Source organism: Plecotus auritus (assembly GCF_963455305.1).
Source record: "Plecotus auritus genome assembly, chromosome: 1".
Taxonomy (NCBI): domain Eukaryota; kingdom Metazoa; phylum Chordata; class Mammalia; order Chiroptera; family Vespertilionidae; genus Plecotus; species Plecotus auritus.
In genome coordinates this window covers 55,894,104-55,917,917 of record NC_137770.1, presented here as the reverse complement: position 1 = coordinate 55,917,917, position 23,814 = coordinate 55,894,104, and the positions used below count along the sequence as shown (strand labels likewise).

General features: G+C 43.8%; 1 protein-coding gene across 2 annotated transcripts in view; it reads right to left on the bottom strand.

Moving 5' to 3' along the window:
* Positions 1 to 23,814, bottom strand: part of MYO1E (myosin IE) — a 200,838-nt gene that overhangs the window by 58,108 nt on the left and 118,916 nt on the right. For both annotated transcript variants that reach the window (XR_013959252.1, XM_080645678.1), the window contains exons 8-16: positions 20,498 to 20,632; positions 18,581 to 18,713; positions 12,569 to 12,765; positions 8,974 to 9,054; positions 8,581 to 8,667; positions 6,256 to 6,342; positions 4,914 to 5,081; positions 3,829 to 3,914; positions 1,757 to 1,838 (exon numbers count right to left, since the gene is read on the bottom strand). Coding sequence is in view for 1 of the 2 variants with exons in the window: in XM_080645678.1 (XP_080501804.1) it covers positions 1,757 to 1,838; positions 3,829 to 3,914; positions 4,914 to 5,081; positions 6,256 to 6,342; positions 8,581 to 8,667; positions 8,974 to 9,054; positions 12,569 to 12,765; positions 18,581 to 18,713; positions 20,498 to 20,632 (1,056 nt within the window). In the remaining variant the exon portion in view is untranslated. The remainder of the gene's footprint in view (positions 1 to 1,756; positions 1,839 to 3,828; positions 3,915 to 4,913; positions 5,082 to 6,255; positions 6,343 to 8,580; positions 8,668 to 8,973; positions 9,055 to 12,568; positions 12,766 to 18,580; positions 18,714 to 20,497; positions 20,633 to 23,814) is intronic.

Below are 23,814 nucleotides of genomic sequence, written 5' to 3'. Positions count from 1 at the left end.
ACACACATTTTGCGTTTATTGTTTCAGGCAGTGTGCTAAATGCCCTACATGGATTATTGAATTTAATGAACACAGTACCCCTCCCCTTGAGATAAGTACTAAGAGCTCCATCTTACAGATAAGGCAACAGAGGCAGTGAGAGTCTAGGTAACTTTCTGCACTCACACAGCAAATAAAAGCCAAAGCTGGGATGTGAACACAGCGATGGAACCGTGGAACCGTGCTGTTCATCACTTGGTGATCCCATCACTTTTAAAAATGGGGTGGCCTTCACTGGTATGATTTTTTATTTTTTAAAAAATATATTTTTATTGCTTTCCGAGAGGAAGGAAGAGGGAGAGTGAGAGAGAAATATCAATGATGAGAGTCACTGATCGGCTGCCTCCTGCACACCCCCCACCAGGGACCCAGCCCGCAACCCAGGCATGTGCCCTTGATTGGAATTGAACCTGGGACCCTTCAGTCCACAGGCCAATGCTCTATCCACTGAGCCAAACCGGCTAGGGCCCTGGTATGATTTTTTTTAAAAAATGATTTTAATTGATGTGAGAGTAAACAAGTAATCTTTTCTGTCAAAGAAGGGAGTTTAGGTAACCGCCATTTTGAAATGGCAAAGGTCAACGCCTCCCTTTTTCCTTTAAATTAGTCAATCGAGTAAGAATGTGAGCCTAAGCTCTGACCAATCAAGAGTGAGGGACAGATGGCGTCCATCAGGAATAAAGCCCTGAGTGGACTGCCTGCTCAGAGTTGCCAGACCCTGTGTGCTGCGCACCCTCCTGCAGGAGTAAAGATATTTGCCTTGCTGCCTGGCTCCCAAGCACGTTTTGTGTTCTACCAGGACCCCTTGTTTTGGGGCTTGCCTTATTTCTAACAACTGATATGATTTAAAAAAACAGCTTAGTGAATATTTCTCAAAGAATCACATGATTAAGTGATTAAGTTTGACACAACCTTTAAATTTGTCACACATTGGCTCAGATAACAAAGGGCTCCCAAGAAACACAGTAAGAATTCCTTCTGACCCTGCCCGTGTGGCTGTTGGTGGGTGATGACCTGTGCACCTAAAGGTTATGGATTTGGTTCCTGGTTAGGATACATGCCCGGGGTTATGGGTTCTATGCCCTATAGGGGGTGTGCAGCAGGCAGCTGATTGCTGTTTCACTCTCACACAGATGTTTCTCCCTTTCTTCCTCTCCCTTCCTTTTCACTAAAAATCAATTAAAAACACACACAAAAAAAGAATTCCTTCTGACTTGGAGATACCACAGGGCCAGATGTGCCTGTAATTTGCTGAAAGAAGGGGCCCTCAAGATCCAGGGAGGTGGATGAATTGCCCCTATTAGATCCAGCAGAATTTCAAGTACATAAAGTTCCATAATTGGTAAGTTTTGGGCTCTGGTCTGGAAAATGGTCATCAAAATTCATAATGTGGCTCTGAATCATAAAATTTCTCTGATAGTTTAATGTGAATTCTTCCAGGTTCAGTTTAAGGCCGTTTCCTCTTAGAAAGTAGCTGATTATCATCTGCTGACTGTTAAGCTCTGAGGTACTTAATATCCATTGGGGGTTTCAGTGCAGCCAAGTCAAACTCAGCTTGCATCCTGCGACCTCTGCTCAGGCAGCGACACTACTTCTGGGCATCTGTAACCAGCCCGTTAATCACACTGACCTCATCCTGGCTCAGGGGTGCTGTTCACAACCCCTAGAAAACCCTGCCTCTTATAGGAATCTATAAACTTCCCCGAATAGAACAAACCTTTATTTTGCTTCCGGCAGTAGTTGGGCGCCCTTTCTTGTCAGCTTGCAGATTTTCCGGAAATAAAGACTTTATAAAAGGTCTGGAAAAGGAGAAGAGAATGGATTAGCAATCAGAGGGGGCTGAAAGCCTGCTTCCGCAGGGAATGGAGAGGAGCATGTGACCTTGGCTACAGAAAGGCTATCTGACTCAAAGCACAAGCCATCAAGATGTGACCCGGGGAAATAAGCAGCAGACAAAAAACAAAAAGAACACAAAAGATAGAAAAAAATTCTAAGATATAAGCATTTTGGAGTTCAAACGTGAAAGATAAACCATAAAACTCTGTCTTTTGAATCCCCCTACTTACTGGCATCGAGGTGCACCTTGACAGCAGGACACGGCACAGTGTGGGTTTGCTGAGTTAGGATGAGACAGACAGACCAGGGCTCAGGGACTTGTACACATTTTCTGGATGCAATGCAGGTCTGCTTGGCTCTAAAGCAGGGGTTCTCAACCTTGGCACTATCGATATTTGGGATTCAGGGTTGGATAATTTTTTGTTAGGGGTCATCGGGGGGCTGTCCCACACCTTGCAGTCTATTTCACAGCATCAGTGGCCTTTGCTTATTAGATGCCAGCATGTCCTAGACACCTTAGTGCCCCTTCTGTCTGGCACATAGCCTGGTACACAGTAGGTGCTCAATAAATAGTCACTGACTCAGTGAATAAAGTGATTCACGTAAATGAGCAATGGGACAACTCAAATTCAATTCCTTCTAAATGGCTCTTTGGCATCTTGAATTTTCTAGAAATCCTATAATCTATTTTTAAATTGATCAGACACAATTATAGATTTTTGTAGGAAATGTGCTTAATAAACAATGGACCATGTCTACAGGATAAGAGTGTACATGGAAGCATTGATAGCTCTCAGACTTGGCAGTAATTTTAGTACTTTAGACAAAACAAAACAACAACAACCCTCTAGAAGCTTGTCCGCACCTGGCTGTTATAAAGCCTACCAACAGGGCTCGTGGCTCCCCTGCCCTATTAAGAGATTTTATGTGTTTTCAAATGAAAAGAAATTCAGAATCTCCAAAGTGGGGAGGTGTGAGTGCAAGGAAGTGCAGGCATGTGGAGATGAGGGCCGGGGAGGAGTGGGAGGCTGGGGGAAGGGGAAGAGAGTTAAATGGAGCAGAACACAGCTGGCCAGGGCCCGAAAAGGATACTGGTTTTTGCTTTCATTGTAGTGGGGCCTTCCTTAGAAAAATTTCAGGCTTGCTGCTATGGAGTAAGGAAGTTAACCTTGATACTATTACAGGTTAAGTAACAGAGACTAACAGTGCAGCTATGACTTGGAGGCAGCTCTAAAATGGTGAATTTGGAAGACTGTGCGATACTGTACTTGCCTGGCATGTGCAGCCCTGATCATGTACATTATGTCCCATATCTGTTACCCAGGATTTTGGGACCCTTCACAGAGGAGAGTGGAGGAAAGGATTCAGCAGGGCTGGTCCTGAAAGCTCTAGCAGCTTGCAAGGAGCAAGCCTCTACTGCTTCTGACTCTATAGCTTAGACAGGGTCTTGGGTGAAATTGATTTCTAAGGCAATCCCTCTTGACTTGTCCCTCTCAGAATTCTGGAGCCATTTCCCATGACCTTCAGGGACTCAGGTTAACTTGGGTCTTTTTAAGCCATTAAAAATACGGAGTGACCACAAAAAATTCTTGGGATGATGTTCCAAGAGCAAAGTATCAGAACCAGACTATTCCACTCTTAGGTGGTCAGACATGGCCATCCCAACCCAACCCCAGGAGGGCCACCTCTCCCTGATAATAGTGTTGAAACTGATGAAGCTAGGGGTCCTGAAAGGCATGCAGATTGCACATGGAATTTGGGGGTGGGAAGTGTTAGGGCTACAAGGGTGGGGCTGAGATTGGATAAAGAAAAGCTATTTTGAGAAACCAAATTGTCCATTGATAACCCAGACCCACCAGCTCAAAGAAATGAAATGCTGACCACTCCACAAGTTTCATATTGAAAATTTGATCAAACCCATATCCCATGTCAGATAAGCAGAAACACACTTACAGCTCACTGCTCTGCATAAGCTCTATCAGATCCATAAAAAGCACATCACGGTTCCTTTCACAAAAGCCATCCATGTCATAGGATACCTGTTCAAGAATGGAAGGAAATCCAATTTTATTCTTTAAGTATTTTATTGAAGAAAAAAAATAGCCAAGTAGCCATGGCTATTCTTACCAAAATGTGTCTAGTTCCAGATTTCATCATGAACCGTCACACTAAAGCTGTGCATATCTTACTTGTTAGCTTCTTAGTTGGTGATGGCCTGTGGATGCTGATGAATGGTGTTTGGTTGTCTATATGGCCCAGGGGATCTATGTCTCACACACCCTTTCTTCAATGGATTCATAGGCATGTCTAAGTAATAAATGTAACTCTTTCCCCTAAATTTTAGCTAAGACAGAATAAAATAAAAAACTTCTTACACTCATTAATCCATTGCAATGGGCCCTGTCATCCAAGGCTTTGCAATTTCTCTTACAAATGGTGTCAGAGTTGGATCAATTCAGCTAAAAAAACATGCTCAGGGACTCGGGCTAACAAAAGATTAGTTGGGATGAAAGGTGAGACCAGTGGATTTCCATAGGACTGGGAACTCCCTAACTATCAGGACCCTGACTTACTTATCTTTGTATCACTAGCACTCACAGAAAGCTGGTACCTAGCAGGCACCCCATAATCATGTATTTTATGAGAACAAACACCAAATGTGAGCGTTTGTCCTTATTTCTCTTCCCAGTGGACATGGGCAGGTAAGGAATGAAGGCCTGTGAGGGCAGCAAGAAGCAAGACAAAAGTCCATTCCTTCAGCAGTTAATATATGTACCAGGGTGATTTCATGATTAATAAGGACACAGTAGTGTATACTGTCTTTTGTATTAACTCCCCAAATACTTCATGGGTCCCCTGTTGTTGAATGAATGAATCCATGTTGAATGAATAAAACACAGTGAGGCAGATGAAACTATATGGACACTATTTTCAGTTGCCTCATGAGAAAACAGATGACAGACTCAGAGGCTTAAAACAGGTAGATATTGGAAAGGATAACCTCCCTTCTCCTGTTGACCCCGGCTTGCTAGCCATACCTTCCCAGCATAATGGTGAATAATGAAGCCTTGGTTCCAGCTGTTGAAGTGCTCATGATTCCCGATCTGCATCTGGAGTTTTTGCAGCAGCGTCTGGTCTGCCCCCTCACCCACCGCGTGCATCGTGGCGCACACGTCATCCAGGATGCTCATGATCCCAGGAGGGTTCTGATGGGACCAAAAGCCAAAGCCCCAATTCAGTGATTGTTCCCAAATACATACAATGCTTATCGGGTCTTTCCTTAAGGAAAGAAACAGCAGCTCCCTAGATTCCAGATACCATCTTGAAAGTTATTCTTTCCCTTTGAGCAAGAATACCATTAATAACCCCAAATGGGAGTCATCACTTAGATCTAAGATGGCAGAAAAGCCCATTTTTCAAAAAATGGTTTAACTCCCTGGAATTCTATTCAAAGTCACACACAGATCATTATCTGCACAATCTTATTTGTACTAAGTTGATATAAAAAAAAACCAAAAGAAAAATTAAAACATTTTCCTTTGACTCTAATTCATTTCTTTTTTTAAAACTTTTAAAAATATATTTCTTTATTGATTTCAGAGAGGAAGGGAGAGATAGAAACATCAATGATGAGAGAGAATCATTGATTGGCTGTCTCCTGCACGCCCCCTAATGGGGATCAAGCCGCAACCCGGGCATGTGCCCTTGGCCGGAATTGGAACCAGGACCCCTCAGTCTGCAGGCCAACGCTCTATCCACTGAGCCAAACGGCTAGGGCTCTAATTCATTTCTTAATGTTCACTTTCAGCCTATTATCCTGATAGGCATGGTTTACAACAGTTCTGCAGTGTACACATTTTATCATGCTTTATTTTTTTTCCACACAGCACCATTTTATAAACAATGCTCTGATATGCTGTAGTTTACTTAATGACTGAACTGTCTATGGACTTTCTCAGTTTCCAGCTTTATAAAAAACAAAAATGGTACTGTAGAGATCTCTGTCTACATTCTTTTTGTTTTCTTTTGAATAATTTCTAGGTCTCAAGTCCTAGATGGTATATGAGTGCTCTAGAGGTGGGCCAATTTTATGTCTTTTTATGCACTAAGCCATCAACACAAATGATATAATTAATTCAGTAATAACTCCTGTTTGTAAATTAACATTTTACTCATGTTCACATGTTCATATTTACAAGAATAAAACCCTATTGCTCTATTTGCTAACATACATATATACACAAAATAAATGTAATTTTTAAAATTCTGTGCAAACCAGAGTTGTCACCTTGCCTATTCTAAAATAATGACACAGAGGAGAAAAAAATCACTTAATGCAAATCTGTGAGCAGTGAGGATATACACCAGGCCGATACTTACAACTTTGTTCTCTATGAGGTCACACACGATTTTGTTATTAAAGTACTCTATGGGTGTCCATCTTATTCCCTCTTGAACATATTCTTCCTGTAGGACAGAAAGCGGGAACTCACGTGATTACCCAGTGAAGACTAGCTGAACTCCACATATATGGATATCAAAGGCACGTAAATCACCATGAAAGAAAAACGTGAATGCCCTTTGACAACAACTTGGAACTTTAATTTTTTTTTCCTAAGGAGGTTAGAAAAGCAACATTTTATTGCTTGGTAATGTAATTTTTATTGAGTTTGAACCATATGAAATCATTACCATACAATCATTTCTGACATTCAAAAAATGGCCATTTAATATGGTTAAACCTACAGGTCTGTTTCACAATAATCTCTGAGTTTAACACAGGACAGCAGTATGGATCAGCATCGAGGCACTTAAGGGGAAGGCCCCTCACTCGGGTCAGGGGCTCATCTAACTGGATGAACACCAGCACGCTCTCCTGGTTCCTCTCCTTCCTCCCAAGCTTGCTTTGTTAGCATCTCTCCAGATCTTTATAGGAGGCAGACTCTCAGGGCTCAATCTTCCAGCCTTCTTGCTTCCTCAACCCTCCTTCTCTAGGTGATTCCAATCAATCCCATGGCTTTAAATAGCACCTATAGGCTAGTGACCTCTGTATTAAATTCTTTAGTTTAGACCTCCCCACTGAGTTCCAGTCCCATATGTATTTGATTTTGGAATATGCACTTGGATGTACAATAGGCCTCTCAAATGTAACTTGTTTAGCCGAGTTCTGACTTTACATTCCCCACGGTCTCCGACCACCTGCTCCCCTAACCATATCCTTCAGTAAATGGTCTCACCATTGGCTCTGTTATTCAAGCTACAAAGGCAGAAATCATCTTTGATCCTCTTTCCTTCTTGGCTTATTGCTAATTATTTTGAGTAATCATGGTGACTCAGTCTCTAACATGTATACTAACTCTGACCACCTCTCACTGTGTCACCACCTCTACTAACAGCACCATGGTCTAAGCTCCTACCCTGCCTTGCACAGTCTCCTGCATAGTCTCCTAACTGGTTTCTAAACTTCCATTCCTGTTTTCTTTTCCCGTCTCACTCCACTCTGTAAGTCTGTAAAGCTAGAGTGGTGACCTTTTCAAAAACACAGAACATAAATCAGACCATGTCACTTTCTGCTCAAAATGCTGCAATGGTTTCCTATTCTATTTGCTTTAAAATCTGAACTTTCTGTCATGCCCTACAAAGTTCCTATATGATCTAAACGCTGCCCACTTTTTCCCATCTCAGTCCACCCCCACGCTTTCCCTAGCTGTTCTGAGATGGTGGAACGCTAGACCTCCAGGCCAGAGGTTTATGTGGATGCCTCTGGTCACTGGGGTTCCTAAGCAGAGGCATGAACGCTCCATGACGAAACATCCCCAAAACAGCCTTTCATATGTCGAGTGGGTTGAACATGTCCCCTAAAATCTCAAAATGTGAGGTTTGGAAATAGGATCGTTGTAGATATAATTAGCTAAGGATCTCACAAGTGAAATCATCTTGGATTTAGGGGTGGCCCCTAATCCAACCACCTGTGCCTTTACAAGGGAAAGGAGAGACACTTGGACACAGACTGGAAAAGGCCATGTGAAGACCGAGGCAGAGACTGAAGTCATGTTGCCACCAAACAAAGACAGGAGCCACCAGAAGCTGGAGAGTCGAGGAAGGCTTCTCCCCCAGAACCTCTGAAAGGAGTGCGGCTCTGGTGACACTTTGATACCGGACTCTGCGAGGAGAAATCTCTGTTGTTTTGAGCCACTGGTTTGTGGTACTTTGTTACAGAGACCCTAGAATCGAGACACAATGCGGAATTCACAATACAGGGACCTGCGCTGGCCTTTCAGAAGAAACGATAAGCAAGACAGGTTTCCTCAAGCCAGAATGAAAACACCAGCTTTTGCTAAAGACACATTAATTTCTAGGGAGAATTGGGAGTAAGGCAACTCTGAGAAAGCCAAGCCTTTCCTCGGGCACACAGGAGATGCCACAGACAATGGGGTTGGAACGAGGTCTCCATTTGGCACTTGCTCAGTGAGTCAGAGAGCAGTAGAAGCAGCCATTCCCAGGTCCAACTTCACAGCATCCTTTGCTCAAAGGAGGAAGAAATTGTAGCAGATGGTCCCAGTGGCATGCAGTTTGCCTGACACTGTTAAGGACATTTCCTAAGACAAGACTCACATCTGAAGCTGTTATCCAGAGAGAAATCTACACCCTTTAAAAGAAAACAAATTAGAAGGAGAACACGATGAAGGAAGAGGGAATGCTTACCTGTTCAGCCTTTAATGTCAGTTCAATAAAAATCTGCTGTAATTTTTCATTAACAAAATTGATACAAAACTGTTCAAAGCCATTTTTCTGAAAAATAAAAAGTTACTTCCATTAATCGTTTCTGCAAAATCATTTCGAAGACATTTCTTGAGTGATTTAGTGAGATGCTTCCATGTGACAAGCCTTAGCAGAAATGTTGGAGGCATCAGGAGAAGGCTGCGTAGTTTATGTTTAGGAGAAACTAGTTTGGTGAGGGTGCACAAAGAACTCACAAAGGCAAAAACTGGGGCATAGTGGGGTGTTTTCTTTTTCACTGCCTAGAATTAATCATTTCTTCAAGCCAGAGGAAACGCATCACCCTCCCCAGCCCGCAATGACTTAAACTGGTCCTACCTGGAATATTTCAAAGCCGTAGATGTCCAGAACGCCGATGTTGTATTCTTCATGGTCCTTCTCCATCGCTTTGTTGATGGACTAGGAGAAAGTAAGCAGCATGGCAATTAACTCCTTTTCCTTCACATGCAGTGGGGAAGGGAAGCAATCCTGCACACAGCAAATAGACTACACACAGCAAACACTAGTGCCTGCTGGAAACAGAGACCAAGACAGGTGACTTACAGCTTTAAAAACGTCTCAGTGCCTCACAGATAGAGCAGGCAGATAGCTCTGGTGGGGGAAGGGGGAATGTTGGAGGGTGTGGAGGGATTGAGCAAAAAATAAAATAAAATAAAATAAAATAAAATAAAATAAAATAAAATAAAATAAAATAAAATAAAGAGAGATAACTCGTGGACATGGACAATAGTGTGGTGATTGCAGGGTGGAGTGGAAGAGGGAATAGAGGGGATAGGTGATGGAAAAAAAAGAATACTACGAATTTTTAAAAATAAAATAGTCTCAGTGCAATGTCAAGTACTTTGGGAAACGACCAGAATCCCAGAAAACTATTATGGTAGAAGAAAAAACAATGTTTGCTTAATGATGAAAACCATTAAATTCCAGCAGAGTTAGTTTTCTTCAGGAAGTCCTGAGAATTGGAAGAAAATGTCATCTTGGATGATGTTAAGTAAAACCTGTTTCACATAAAGAACCCCACTCAATAACCATTTAATGATCACCTAACGCAATATGCCAGGGATGTCAAGAAGACAATCTCTGTTCCCAGGAGCTTATAGAGAGGGTGAGCCAAATACGGTTAATAATGCCAGTAATTACCATCAAAGTGATGATAATAAAAGCAGCTTATGTATATTTAACATTCACCTGTTCCAGGCTTTGCTAAGTACCTTGTATGTGTCGGTTCCTTTAATTCTCACTGCAGTTCTCATACCAATAGTGGTCACAGTGCAATCCCTGAGATCACGCTGGGCAAGAGGGAGGGCCTGGGATTACATTTAAGTGGGACGATGCCTAAGTCTATGTTCTTTTTTAATTAAAAAACATTTATTTAGAAGTCTGTGTTCTTGATCACTGTGGGAAGAGATGTGCAATTCAATGGAACAGACTTAATGACAGGAGGGCAGTGTAGGTTAGAGGGGGTTAGTGAGGACTGCAGGGGAGGGAGGAACATAGGACAAAAATTCCTGGAGGTGGTGAATACCTGGATGAATCTTGAAGTACCAGAGTTGTTTTCCAGGCAAAAAAAGAGAGAGGGGGGGAAAAAAAAAAAGGAAGATAATCATCTTTTGCAAGCTAATGAGTAATAACATACAACACTTAGCCCAGTACCTGGTACACAGTCAGTGCTTGGTAACTGTCAGCTCTAATTAGTATCACTTACATGGAGCATGCACCCCCTTTACCACACACAAAATTGGAAAAAGATGGAAAGGAAATAAGGTGGGAAGTCCAGTGCTGGAAGATACATTGAACAGGGACAGGAGGTGTGGGTTCTAGTCCCGGCTCTGCTTGCTGAATGGCCCTGGGCAATTCTACCAGTACTGGGGCCAAAGATTCCCTTGTTAGTAAAATGAGGGTCTGAACAAGTTAAAAACATGGCTAATGCTTGGCATGACCTTGACCTTCCCAAGCAATCGTATCCATAAACTAGTCACAAGGAGTACACAGAATAATTACCCTATGCTGCCCTGCCCTGCCCAACCCTAACCACACCCCATCATACAGACTTCTAGGGTCTAATGACCATGTTGCTGCCCTTGACTTGGGCTTCCTGAGGGTTCTTCCTGCCTTGATCATATAAAAGGCAGAGGAGTAGAATCCTGGATCACTGCCCAATCACCTGGGTTTAATTCCCAGGTCTATTACCTAAGAGTGGTGTGTGTGGCCTTTGGTAAGTTCCTTAACCTCTCTGGGCCTCAGCGAGCTTATCTGAGTCACAGGGTTGTGGTAAGAATTAAATGAGTTTTTGTTTTTTTTTTCTCCCTAAAATACTTAGAACAGTACCTGGCACATAGTAAGTGCTATATAAGTGTTTGCTATTATTATTCTCCCACTCAGGCTGTGGTGATTAGCATAGACTGTCACCGGCAGTGCTACACTGCTCAAAGGCTAATTTTTAGGATCTATATGCGGTATACATAAATATGTATATATATGCAAATATTATGCAAACACACATATCAAGGGATGCCTGATAATATATATATATGTATATATATAAATATATATGTATATATATAAATATATTTATGTATGTATGTGTATATATATATATATATATATATATATATATATATATGATTATTCTATCATTAAAAAAATCTGTGGTAGTTTTAAAATACAGACATCCTTTGATATCCGTGGGGAAGTGGTTCCAGGACCCCTGCAAATACCAACATCCATGGATGCTCAAGTCCCGTATATAAAAGGACATATAGTATTTGCTTATAACCTATACACATCCTCTCATAAACTTCCAATCATCTCTATATTACTTAAAATATCTAATACAATGTAAATGCTATGTAAACGGTTGTTATGCTGTATTGCTTAGGGAATAATAACAAGAAAGTACATACAACCATCATAGGCCTAACTACATAGTTAGCAACAACATTTTTTAATTTTCTGAATATATTCTACCCACAGTAGGTTGAGTCCACAGATGTGGAGGGCCAACTGTACAAAAAGTCTCTGATACGCCTCCTTTCAGAAGGTGGAACCTAATTTATCTCCCCTTATGTGTGGGCTGCACTTAGTGACTTGCTTCTAAGGTACAGAATATTGCAGAGTGGCAATACTTGAGCCCAAGACGAGGACATTAAAAGCTCTGGGACTTCTGCCTCGCTCTCTCTTAGATCTCCCACTCGGGGAGAAACCAGCTGCCGTGCTGTGAGAATATTCAGGCCCCTGAAAAGAAAGGACCATGCAGCAAGGACCTGAGGAGGCCTGCGAAGAGCCGTGTGCATGTGTCAGCCTGGAATCAGATCCCCCAACTCCAATCAAGCCTTGGGATGACCATCACTCCCCTCAGCATCTTGACCACAATCTCGTCCCTGAATCAGAACCACCAAGCTAAGTCACTTCCAAATGACAGAATATATGTTTATTGTTTGAAGCTACTAAGTTTTGGACTAATCGGTAACACAGTAATAGATGACAAATACAACATCCCTAAATCTTTAGGCTCAAAGTCAAGACCCTTCATGATCCTGGGTCTCCTCCTTTCCTGGTCTTCGGTCCTGCCTCTATAAAATACAGGCTGGGGCAAAAGTAGGTTTATAGTTGTATGTGAATCACACCTTATTCTTATTTGTTAATTATTGTATTATTTTCCATACGAACAACTATAAACTTACCTTTGCCCCACCCTGTATTTTGTCCATAAGAAGCTGTTACTATATTGGTGTCTTGGTGGAGAATTCTAGAAGTAAAAGCAGGATTCAATGGCCCCAGGATGAGAGGGTGAAAAGTGGAGGAGGAAGGTGATGTTTAGAAGGAGTGAGCCACATGAACATGAAACTCTTAGTAATTTTCCTCTTGACAGCTACAATATGAAGCATCACCAACGTCAACTATGTTTACTTACATCTACTAAGAAATCAAAGACGCGGGCGTGCAGGGCCTTGGCGAGTGCGTCCCTGGTGTAGCAGGCCTGCTCCACGTTGAGCGTCACATGGATGGACTCCGACTTGCCTCCCCACTTGCTATCCATCTGCCGGCTCGTCAGCTTTTCTTTCAACCGGTCCTGGTTTATCCCCAGGAGATAGGCAGGAAAAGCCAAAACTATAGAAAACAAAATAAACCTCGGTTGTTTTTAAGGATGTTAACAATGCATCTCACAAACAGGGAGGCACTTGTGTGTGTGTGTGTATGCATATGTGTGCATGGGTGTGCACAGACACACATACACACACACACACACACGACACCATCTTTAGTCCCCAAGAACTTTCAGGCTAGTGAAGACCGCTTATGAGCAATCCCACACACATCCATCCACTTTGTTTTCCCCAGTTATTCTATTACATGAGTCAATTCCTATGATGACTGAGACTTCCAATAATACAAATCAGTTAACCAAGAAAGGTGGCATTAAACCAATCCCCCCTACTGAGATCACAGCTGGATGCCTAAAATGGACATCTCTTCAAGCTTGCAGCAAGACAGCCGGAAGGAACTAAATCAAGCAACATTTCTTTGGCTCTAAATATTGTTTTCTTCCTCTTTGGTACAGTGTTTTCATAGCATCATTCACAAAGAGCTGGAAGCAGCTGATATCATCAACCTAATAATTACAAACAACCACTCGTTTTTTGAGTAGTTACCATGTGTGGGGTTGTTAAAGAGAGAGGACAGGACACAAATTATTGAAGAAATTCTGATGACAATCTAGAGGAGGCAAAAGTAGTTTGCCAAATAAAAGCTAAATATGTGACACAGATAGATAATAAAGTCCTGGAGGAATTTAGAACAGAAAGATATTACTACTTGCTTGGGTGATTGAGGAAGATGGGTGGGGTCTACAGAATGAACAGGATTGGTATTGATGCAGAGGATGAGAGAGAGAGGAGGATGGAATGTGTAAAGGTGAGGAGGCAGGAATGCAAGAGACATGGTTGAGGTACAGTGAGTAGACCAACATTGGCTACAGCTGAAGGTTAAGGTAGATGATTAAAAGGTCAGGACCAATTCCAATAGTGGAGATCATTGAATGGTCTGAGATGGTCGGGCTGGAGTCAAGGGAACCTGGATGGCATCTGGAGAGGGGTGGTAGAAGAAGATTTTTCTGGGCATGGCGTATGGAATGAAATGCAGGGTGTTGGTGTTATTCACATCACAGTACACCATCCCACCCTGAGGACATGCAGTGATGTAGTGTGTGGCTTTGGGTAGAAAAGCTGAGGTTCCCAGGCTCAGCAACCTGTTTCCGGCTGTGAAACTCTGCAAGAGGAGGGCAGTGATAAAAATGGGATTCTTTTTTCTGGTAAAAACATTCTAATGTGAATAAGTGACACCAACCATCCTTGGGCATGAAAGGATGCTCAGATTTTTCCCAACATTAATGAAATATTTTTATGGACACAAATCAAAATTCTTAACTGGACTATGTGTCTTCTTTTTCTGCATAAAGCTTTACCAAAATTCTCTGATAAAAGGATTTTGTTAAAGACCTTATCATGATAATGCTCAAAATTACAAGCCTCCCAATAAAAAATGTTTGAATTTCACAGATGGTGTTAGAATGAACAGGCTGACATTTCTCAGTATACACCTTCCAACAAGATTAAGTCAGTGATTGCATTTAGGAAAAGTGTAATGCCAGAACAAGGTATATATGATCTATGTGAGTGTTCCACAGAAATGCTCCCACTAGCAGACAGCTTCCTTTTAAAAAGGGCATGTGAATAAATCAAGTGCAGTAATTTGCCAATGGCCATTTCCTTTAGTTTAGTTTTTACACTTGATCTTGGCGCAAAGGCCATGAAGCAATGATTTTAATTTAGTTTTTTAAAATTTAAATTTATTGGGGTGACATTGGTAATAACATTAGTTTCAAGTGTACGATTCCATAATACCTCACTTGTATACTACATTGTGTGCTCATCACTCAAAGTCTAGTCTCTCTCCATCACCATCGATATGATAATCTTTACCTTCTTTATCCTCCTCCCACCCTTTTTTAGTTTAGTTTTGATGTTCACATGTATGTTTAGGAACCTGCATGTGTCTTCCACTAAACAAAAACTTACCTTTGTACAGAGCAAAAACATCAGATCCCCGTAAATCAGATTAGACACAAGTAGGATTGTTGTGAGAATCAAGAGCCATTTACCAAAGAGTCTGACGTATAAAAGAGGTTCACTAAGGGAAGCTACAATGTTGATTGTCACCACTGTCACCAGGCAGATAGTCAGGTACATGTGTATTTCACTTGACATACTGGTAGTCAATGTTTTATAGTAAATTCACCAGGACCCTCACGCTTCATGGCAACGACACAGTGAGTAGTTTGATACAACAAACCATTAGCCTCACTTTGTTGGTTTTGTAAATATGAGCTCCTGCCAAGCCTATAACCATGCTAACATGGGGACACAGTTCAAATATTTGGTGAAAAAGTTTATCCCATTATCTTTATGACCATAGCTAAAGAAATGTCACAAAAGAGAAGTAGTTCTTGGTCCTTGAGATCAAACAGACAGACAAGATCGTAAAGGAAACATGCCCTACGTACTTCCATGGCTCACACCTCTTCTGTAGAGGAGGGCACAAGTGTTTGACCGCAGGCACTTGAAAAACAGGGCATGGAATCTGGCCAAGATTCAGAGCCAAAAGCTGAGGGAAACAGCTAAGAAGTCTAGAAAGGAAATCCAGTACTGGCCTTGAAAAAAATCCATGCCATGTTTTTCAAGTATAACCTTTTATGACCTCGCATTTTCTTCAGTGGCTGCCCTGGTGCTGAAATTACAGGGCTGCTCATACTGACTTCCTTCAGGCTGTGAATTTCCATGAGGTAGCTGGGAGGGTGGCTGCATCAGGGCTGCATAGGAGCAGCACCGAGGCTTGGGGAAGGAGAGGAGGGAGCGGGCATTGATTCATTTAAAAATGCTGATGTAACTCTGGTATAGTTAATCGGAATGATGTAGAACATAAAAGAACCTGCTAGAAAATAATGTTTCAGCACATTTTGATAATGAAGACAGATTTCTATTAGTGCATTAAAAAGTCATATTTAATTTTTTCTTTTACATATGAAGTGTAGAGAAGATAGAGAAACTGACAAGATGCAGCAAAACAAAATTCCATTTTACAAGTTTAAAAGAAACAGCAAGGTAAAAAAGTTTTGTTAAAATAAATATTAGTCCGGCCAGTGTGGCTCAGTTGTTGAGGGTCGACCTATGAACCAGGAGGTCATGGTTTGATTCCCAGTCAGGGCACATGCCCGGGTTGTTGGCTCAGTTCCCAATAGGGGGCATGCAGAAGGCTGCCGAACAATGATTCTCTCTTATCATTGATGTTTCTATCTTTCTCTCCCTCTCCCTTCCTCTCTGAAACCCATAAAATATAAAAAACAAACAGTTAACAGGGCCAAGGAGAGGCATGGTCACTTGTACTCCCCATTGTTGTTTATGTCATACTAGAGGCCCGATGCACAAAAACTCGTGCAAGCGAAGGCCTTCCTTCCCCCAGCTGCCAGCACTGGCTTCCCTTCGGCACCTGGGACCCGGGCTCCTTCCCTCCACTGGCCACCCCCACGCACCCAGGACCCTGGCTGGCTTCCCTCCGGCCCCGGCTTTGTCAGGAAGGATGTCCGGAATGATGTCCAGTCTAATTAGCATATTACCTTTTTATTATTATAGATTATTTTCCTTCAATAAAATTCTTAGGTTAATTTGGATTTAATATCTTTTGAGTAAGACCTGTTTCCACAACACCATCTTACGCTATTGATAACGACAGGTACACATGTGCCCAAGTTGAGGTTTGTTTGACTTCTCAGCAATGTAAAGGTTTGACTCAGGAAATTCTATAGCTCCCTTAGTCTAAGGTAACGTAACAATACAACTTGTTGTTATTAATGGCTATTTTGCTTTAGCTCTGATGGAAATCTTACCATTTCCCCCGCTACAATAGCTAGAGCAAGTCTGCTTTCTTCCCTTATCAAAACATGGGCTAAGCACTTCCCTCTACAAATTTATTCCACTGATATACTCAAATATCGGAAAGACACCACAAACCAGGTTATTCATTTTAGTAGTGTTCTTTCATTATTGTAAAAGCAGCAGATCCAAAACTACCCTAACGTCCATCAACAGATGACTAGTTCACTAAATTAAAATACAGCCAAGCAATGGAATGCTATGCAGCTACAGAAAAGGATGAAGCTCCTCAGTGAGTTGATATAAAATAACCTTCACAATATAATGTTAAGTGAAAAGGCAACTGCAGATTATGTTCTATGTTCCCACTGATGCACAAAGTGAGAAAAATGAGTGGGTGAGTGTAGTTGCTTTGGAACACATGTCCCCTGAATGGAATACGAGAGACTGGAAACCTCTGGGGAAGGGAACAAGTTGATTGCACGGGGGGGAGATGAGGGTGGTGGTGGTCTGGGAAGCTTTAACAGGGCACCCATCTGAACCATGCTAAGGTCTTGCCAACTGAACAGAAAACAAATTATTGGAAGGAGGGCACATTTCTTTGTTGGACTTCCTTGGTTTCCAACACAGCCTTTCCCGATCCCATCACTCCACCTCCACCAAACAGGGCATTCCACAGGCAGCTGCCAATCCTGGGCCTCACGAAGTTGGCTGAAGAGGCTACTTCTTGGCTCAGGCATATGGGGAAATGCTAGCTGTGCCGGAGTCATGACTTTGTTCTCCAGCATAAAGGGGCAGTCAAGGACTGTACTATCCACAAAGGGAAGACTTTCACAGACACCAAAACTGTCAATGTTAAGAGGCCAAGTGTTAATGAGCTCCCTGCACACTCCATGCATTTGTTAAATGTGAAGGGGCAATGTCCACAAAGTCTAGAAACATAGTTATTATTATTATTGTTAGGCTGTGTTTCTAGACTCTGTAGACACCCTATTTATTGTTTTCCACCCCGTTCCTTCCCCGGGTAAACATAATTCATCTTGCTCTTTATCAGACAGACATCAGAAGTTAGCAGAGCTTCCCTTTTTATCACAAAAGAAAACAAAAATATAAAAAGAACCTTATTTGGAATGGAAATAGCCTTGCTGCATTGTCAGCAATGAGTGGGATACTATTTATTACTAAGCATCTAAATTTATCACCCTTGAAGAATGCTGAGAAAGGGAGAAATGTCTTCCTGGGTGGTTAAAGGATGGAAAGTTGTCTGATGCCCAAGAGGCTACAGTTAGTCACATGCCCTAGTGACTGTAGGGGCCTGTGCCACGCAGGAAGGACTTGATTCCTTCTCAAAGAGTAAAAATGGCCATTCAGGTCCTCAGGCTCTCATTACTACAGAGGTGACCATTAAAAGTGACCATTACCAATATCAACACAATAGTCAATGTCCTTTTTTCTTTTTCTTTTCATTTTCAGACATCCAATCTAATCCAACCCATGGGGCAAACAGAACCTGTGACCTTTCCATATTTACATATATCCAATCACTTGCTCTTCGTGACCTTTAGGTGAATGTAGACCCTAAAGATCAGTGATAGAAAAGGTTTTTATGAGGGGACAAATCTTCTGAGTTATTCAGCTATTACCCTAATCCTCATTAAAGTATCGCTTTACTTTTAAACCTAGAGGTGAGATTCTGCCAGACTTCCCCAAGGTTAATGATAAAGTGAAACTAATTCACGAATGGTCTCTGGGTGTGACTCTGGTACAGTTAATGTGGGAGGCGGGAGGAGAAGGGCGGGAGGAGATGGGCAGGGGCGCAGAAGAGGCCTGGACACTCACAGGCCCTTTTGTTCTGCCACAGCAGGACGCGCGAGACTTCTCATCTCTTCCCAAAATACCCCAGTTGAGATCTAAGCAAAGGAAAGCGGTGGGTTACTTCTGATGGAGCTAAACAATGGCTTCCCCTTGTTCAACAACTGTGTGCCACGGCTACTCACACTCTTCACTCTCCACTGCGGCATAGTTGCCGACTTCTTTGAAGCTGATGTTTCCCAGGTGGAGCACGCCTGCCACGATCTGCAGCACCAGCGTCTGCTCCTCCGCGAAGATCCCGATCACGTTCATCGCATGCTGGAAGCGGGAAGAGAAATTACCCACATGGGCTGGTCACCAACCTTATAAGCACGCAACACAGGAGCCCACTCTTTGATTGGGGGGTGCAGTGATATGTGGCTTAGCTAGTGACGGCAGCTGGAAGTCCCAGTCAGACATTATCCCTGACCAATGCACTCTCTCACATCTCTCTCAAGTCTCGAACATCATGCTGGAGAGGCAGTTGTGTCCTTGAATAGAGCATGCAACCCTCCAGTAGCTGGGCACAGTCAACAAGTCTGTCTGCATCCCTTGGTGTGATCCTGGTGCCATGCCTCTCCCTCTAGGGCACTGGTGCCCGTGTCCAGCTACTCCAAATAGACGCAGAGGCCTTTCCGTCACTGGGAGGACTGAGAATAGATTGAATTTGCAAAAGATCTCGGTTAAAAATCTCCAGGAATTCAAATAATAACAGCATCAGAGAAGTCTTATTTCTGAGGTCTATACTATCGAATAAAAGCAGCTGAAAGGCTTGAGTCTTTGATAGCCATATCCCAAAGGAAATGTACTCTAGGACCAATTCAGGCCCCTTATCTGCATTGCTCCAGCCAGCTCCTTTGGAGCCTCAGGGCCTCTTGATGTCCCCTCATGTCCTGGCCCCTGGAAAAACATCCTGCCCTTCAAGAAACACCAGCTTTCTTCAAGCTGCACCTCCAAATGCCCTGCAGGGTCTCCCACTGGGCTCTGGCTCTGGGCTGAGGTTGGGCCAGGCTGGTAGCTGACGCAAAGGACAGTAGCGATGCATTTCTTTGAGGTTAAACAGGTGACCAGCCCAGAAAGGTCTAACGACTTGTTAAGTCGTTTCCCCGGAGGATGTGGCCCTTTGTACTATAACATGCACACCGTGTGAAGAGCTCTCTGACCTGTACGTACAGAGTGAGGAGAAAGTGGGTGGGGAAAAGCCTGAAGGTGTTCTAATAAACAGTCTAAACCCCTTGGTCGGCAAACTGCAGCTCGCGAGCCACATGCGGCTCTTTGGCCCCTTGAGTGTGGCTCTTCCACAAAATACCACGGCCTGGGCAAGTCTATTTTGAAGAAGTGGTGTTAGAAGAAGTTTAAGTTTAAAAAATATGGCTCTCAAATTTCAATCGTTGTACTGTTGATATTTGGCTCTGTTGACTAATGAGTTTGCCGACCACTGGGACTCTAACCTGATTGGGGTCCTAAGAGCGCTCTGCTTTGCCTTTCTAAGGAAGCAGCGCAATTGTGCGAGCTGTCAGTAAATAGGTGTGGTAAATGTATTATGCACAACAGTCCTTACCTGCTAATCAGAACTCCTGTGGGGATGCATGCACTATTTTTGTTTGTTTGCTTGTTAATCCTCACTGAGGATATTTTTTCCGTTGATTTTCAGAGAGAGTGAAAGGGAGACACACACACACACATCAATGTGAGAGACACATGGATTGGCTGCCTCCAACATGTGCCTGGACTGGGGATGGAACCTGCAACCCAGTTACATGTCCTTGAGCAGGAACTGAACCCCCCACCCTTCGGTGTGCGGGACAACGCTCTAACCACCGGCCAGGGCACATTCACTCTCCTTTTTTATTACCCATCTCAAATCATTAAGCGGTCCTCTGGCAGCTGGGCAGGTGGCTATTGAAGGGTGCTTAAACGTGTTTTACGAAATGGACTGCTTACAGCAGAAGGAGGTGGAAATTTCATGCTGCTCTTGGCTTTGCTAACCTTTACTGCCCTTTCTACCAGCGGCAACGCCCTGCCTGCGAGCAGATCCCGCCTGGCCCCGCACCAGCACTTACCAGAGTTTCCTGAAACTCCCGCTTGTCATCAATGTCATCCACCTTGTAGGACCCCGAGAGGCTCAGGTAGTAGTAATAGTCCATGCTGGTGATGCCCAGGCTCTGCTTCTGGTCGGCAGAGGCGCCCTCGATGAGCTGGAACAAGAGAAAGTAGAGCGGGTGTGATGTGGCCCTCAAAATAGTCCAAGGCACCTCACGGTTCCTGCTGCCTCCGCCCTGAACAAGGGCGATGGGACTCTCTAGCCCTGCTTTCTGAAATGACCGGTGGTCCTCACCTCCAAAATATGACGGGGCTTCAGGATTTCTGCTCTACTGGTGATAGCCCAAGGTCATCTCTGCACATACTGGTCCTTAACTGTCTGATCAGACCTGCAAGACCTGAGCAGCTCCCCTTGTCCAGTACCGGGAGTGGACTGCAGTGCTTCCAAGGTGAGATCCCGAGTGGAAACCAAGTCAGGTTATAATCACTCCACTCCATTCCTGCTCAACTGGCCTGTGGCTTTCTAGAACGCAGCTGGCCCCTCCATGCTTTCACTGCAGGGTGCATATTAAAAAGCCACCGAAGGACCACACTCTGGCATTCTGAAACCCCTGAAGCAAATGATTGTCCCAGGCTTTTTGTTCCACCTCTGGTATCTGCCTTAGGTCTGAGCAAGACCCTTTTAAAGGGCTCCCACCAGTGCTGTGCTACAAATATTTAACCATCAACTCTTGGGGAGAAAATGGATTTGTAGTGTCTGCCGGTTTCCATGGTGTAAATACTCCTCCCCTGACTGATGTCAAACTATTAAGAAAACGTCATGGAAGGAAGAGATGCACACAGCCCAGGCAAGCTCCCTGCTGGCTCCAACCCAATGGGACTTAGGAATATAGAGACAGTTCCTCTCCACACTTCTCCACTGCGGTCAAGTTCCTCATGTCAACTCAGCAGCACATCCCCAAAACAGGGAACCTCATCTCCATTGCTGAGAAGTCCTAGGTCACCCATGACATCAGCTTCCCTTAGTTTTCTTCCTAGTCTCTTCGAAATCTTTTTGTACCACCCTCTTCCTATCTTTCCCTTCTGTTTTTCCTTTTCTTTTGTCTGAGAAAAAACTTTCCTTACTCTTCCTGTCTTCTCCCCACCCACATGACCAGCCCCTCTCACTTGCATTTTCACCCCCGCCCCCGGACCCCAACTCTCTTCTATCTACAAACATGTGCTCTTTGCCTTCTTTAGAAGCATTTCATTGACTCTGTAAACTTCAAGCTGCAGACTCTACTTCTCATCACGACTTAACCACCTGCACTCTGGCCTCTCCCCTCGCCATTCTGATGAAATGACTCCTGACGCTACTTCCAGTGGCAAAGTCCAACAGCCCTTTCTTGGTCCCTAGACCCCTGCTCCATCCTTTATCCACAAGAGCTCTGGGCATTTGATCCTGAAGCTCACTCCCGAGCTTCCCCTGGCTTCCGTGACACTACAGGTTCCTGGCTTTCCTCCCCTGACTAACCCCCTGCTCCCCAGTGCCTGCTCAATCTGCAGACCGTCTCCTCTGCAGGCCCCCAGTCTTGTAGAGACAAGGTTTTTCTCTCCACACTCACTCCACGGGAGTCTCATCTATTCACAGCTTTAACTTCATGTCAGAATCTTTACCTCCATCTTCCCCTAAGCTCACCACTTCCACAGCCCCAAGTCTGCTGGTATCCAACCTGTGGGCAGAGGATTTCTGGGGGCGGGGGGGAAAAGGGGGGAGAGAGGCACGGGGAATGGGGCCAGCATTTATTGAAAGGGATCCTGAAAACAATTATGAACTTCGCTCTAGTGCTTAGTAAATAATATACTATGTGTGTGCTATACAAAATTATTTTTCAATCATCTGTACATGTTGCTTTGATTAATACAATTAAAAGCATTACTGAAGGCACAAAAGCTTTTGGTCATTTATGTATTCTTTTAACCAACAAACTAACTGGAAGAATTGCTTGCCACCGTCTAAGGCCGTGGTCGGCAAACTGCGGCTTGCGAGCCACATGCGGCTCTTTGGCCCCTAGAGTGTGGCTCTTCCACAAAATACCATGGCCTGGGCGAGTCTATTTTGAAGAAGTGGCGTTAGAAGAAGTTTAAGTTAAAAAAATTTGGCTCTCAAAAGAAATTTCAATCGTTGTACTGTTGATATTTGGCTCTGCTGACTAATGAGTTTGCCGACCACTGGTCTAAGGCAAGCATGTCAAACTCAAATGCTAACACAGGCCAAATAAACGAGGCATGTGGCCTGTGGGCTGTGAGTTTGACATGCTTGGTCTAAGACATCTATGTAATTGATAAGACTGAATTCGAGCTACCAACACAGTTTAACTTCCCTCCAATCCAGTGGTCTTTAAACTGGAGCAAAAAAACCAAAACAAAACAAAAAACAGTCGCAGGCCTTTCTTCAAAGAAAATCTAATGTGGAGGAAACCAAGATGGTGGCATAGGTAAACACCTGAACTTGCTGCCTCACAAGCACTTCAAAACTACAACTAAAAGACAAAACAGACGTCATCCAGAACCACAGGAAGGCTGGCTGAGTGGAAATTCTACAACTAGAAGGGAAGAGAATAGCACACTGAGACTCAGAGGAGCTGCGGAAGTAAAGGCAGAGGTACGGAGGCTCGCGCACGCCGAGAGGGCTGCCAACTGAGTACGCGGCTGACTTTTTCAAGCTGGAGGGAGACACAAGCTCCCGACTGCTCTGAACTCCAGGTCCGGGCGAGACTCTGGGGACCCAGACTCATACGGGGAGAAACTGGACTGTCTGGCAGTGGGTGGAACTCGAGGACAGCTTTCTCCCAGAGGTGCTTGCAGTGATTACCAAGGGACACTGAGACCCAGGGGCCTCTTAGGGCAGGGCTGACGGGAAGCCATTGCTGTTTGCTCCGCCCTGAGACTCCGCCCCATCCAAGCTGTGTGCAGAAGCTTTTGCATATGAATGGCCTGGTCCTTTGAAATCTAAACTTACCTAACAAACTGCAGCTGAATCAGAGAGACCCAGAATATCCAAAAGAAGGCCCAAGCCCCACAGCAGCTTGCATTGCTTCAGAGCTGGGACTCATCTGGGCACCTCCAAACCCCAAACAAAGAAGAGGAATCTGCAGATCTCTCCATAGCTCCTGCTGGGTGGCCTCAGGCAGAGGCTAAATTTGCACCTCCTTGGAGATCCAAGAGCCAGTGTACCCAGGGGTCAGAGTAGGACCATCCGGATTACAATTCCTCAGATCAATAAGGGACACACTCAGGGGGCAGACTCAGTGAGCACCAAAGCCCCATTGAAGCAAGTCTTGCCTCATAAGGGTGT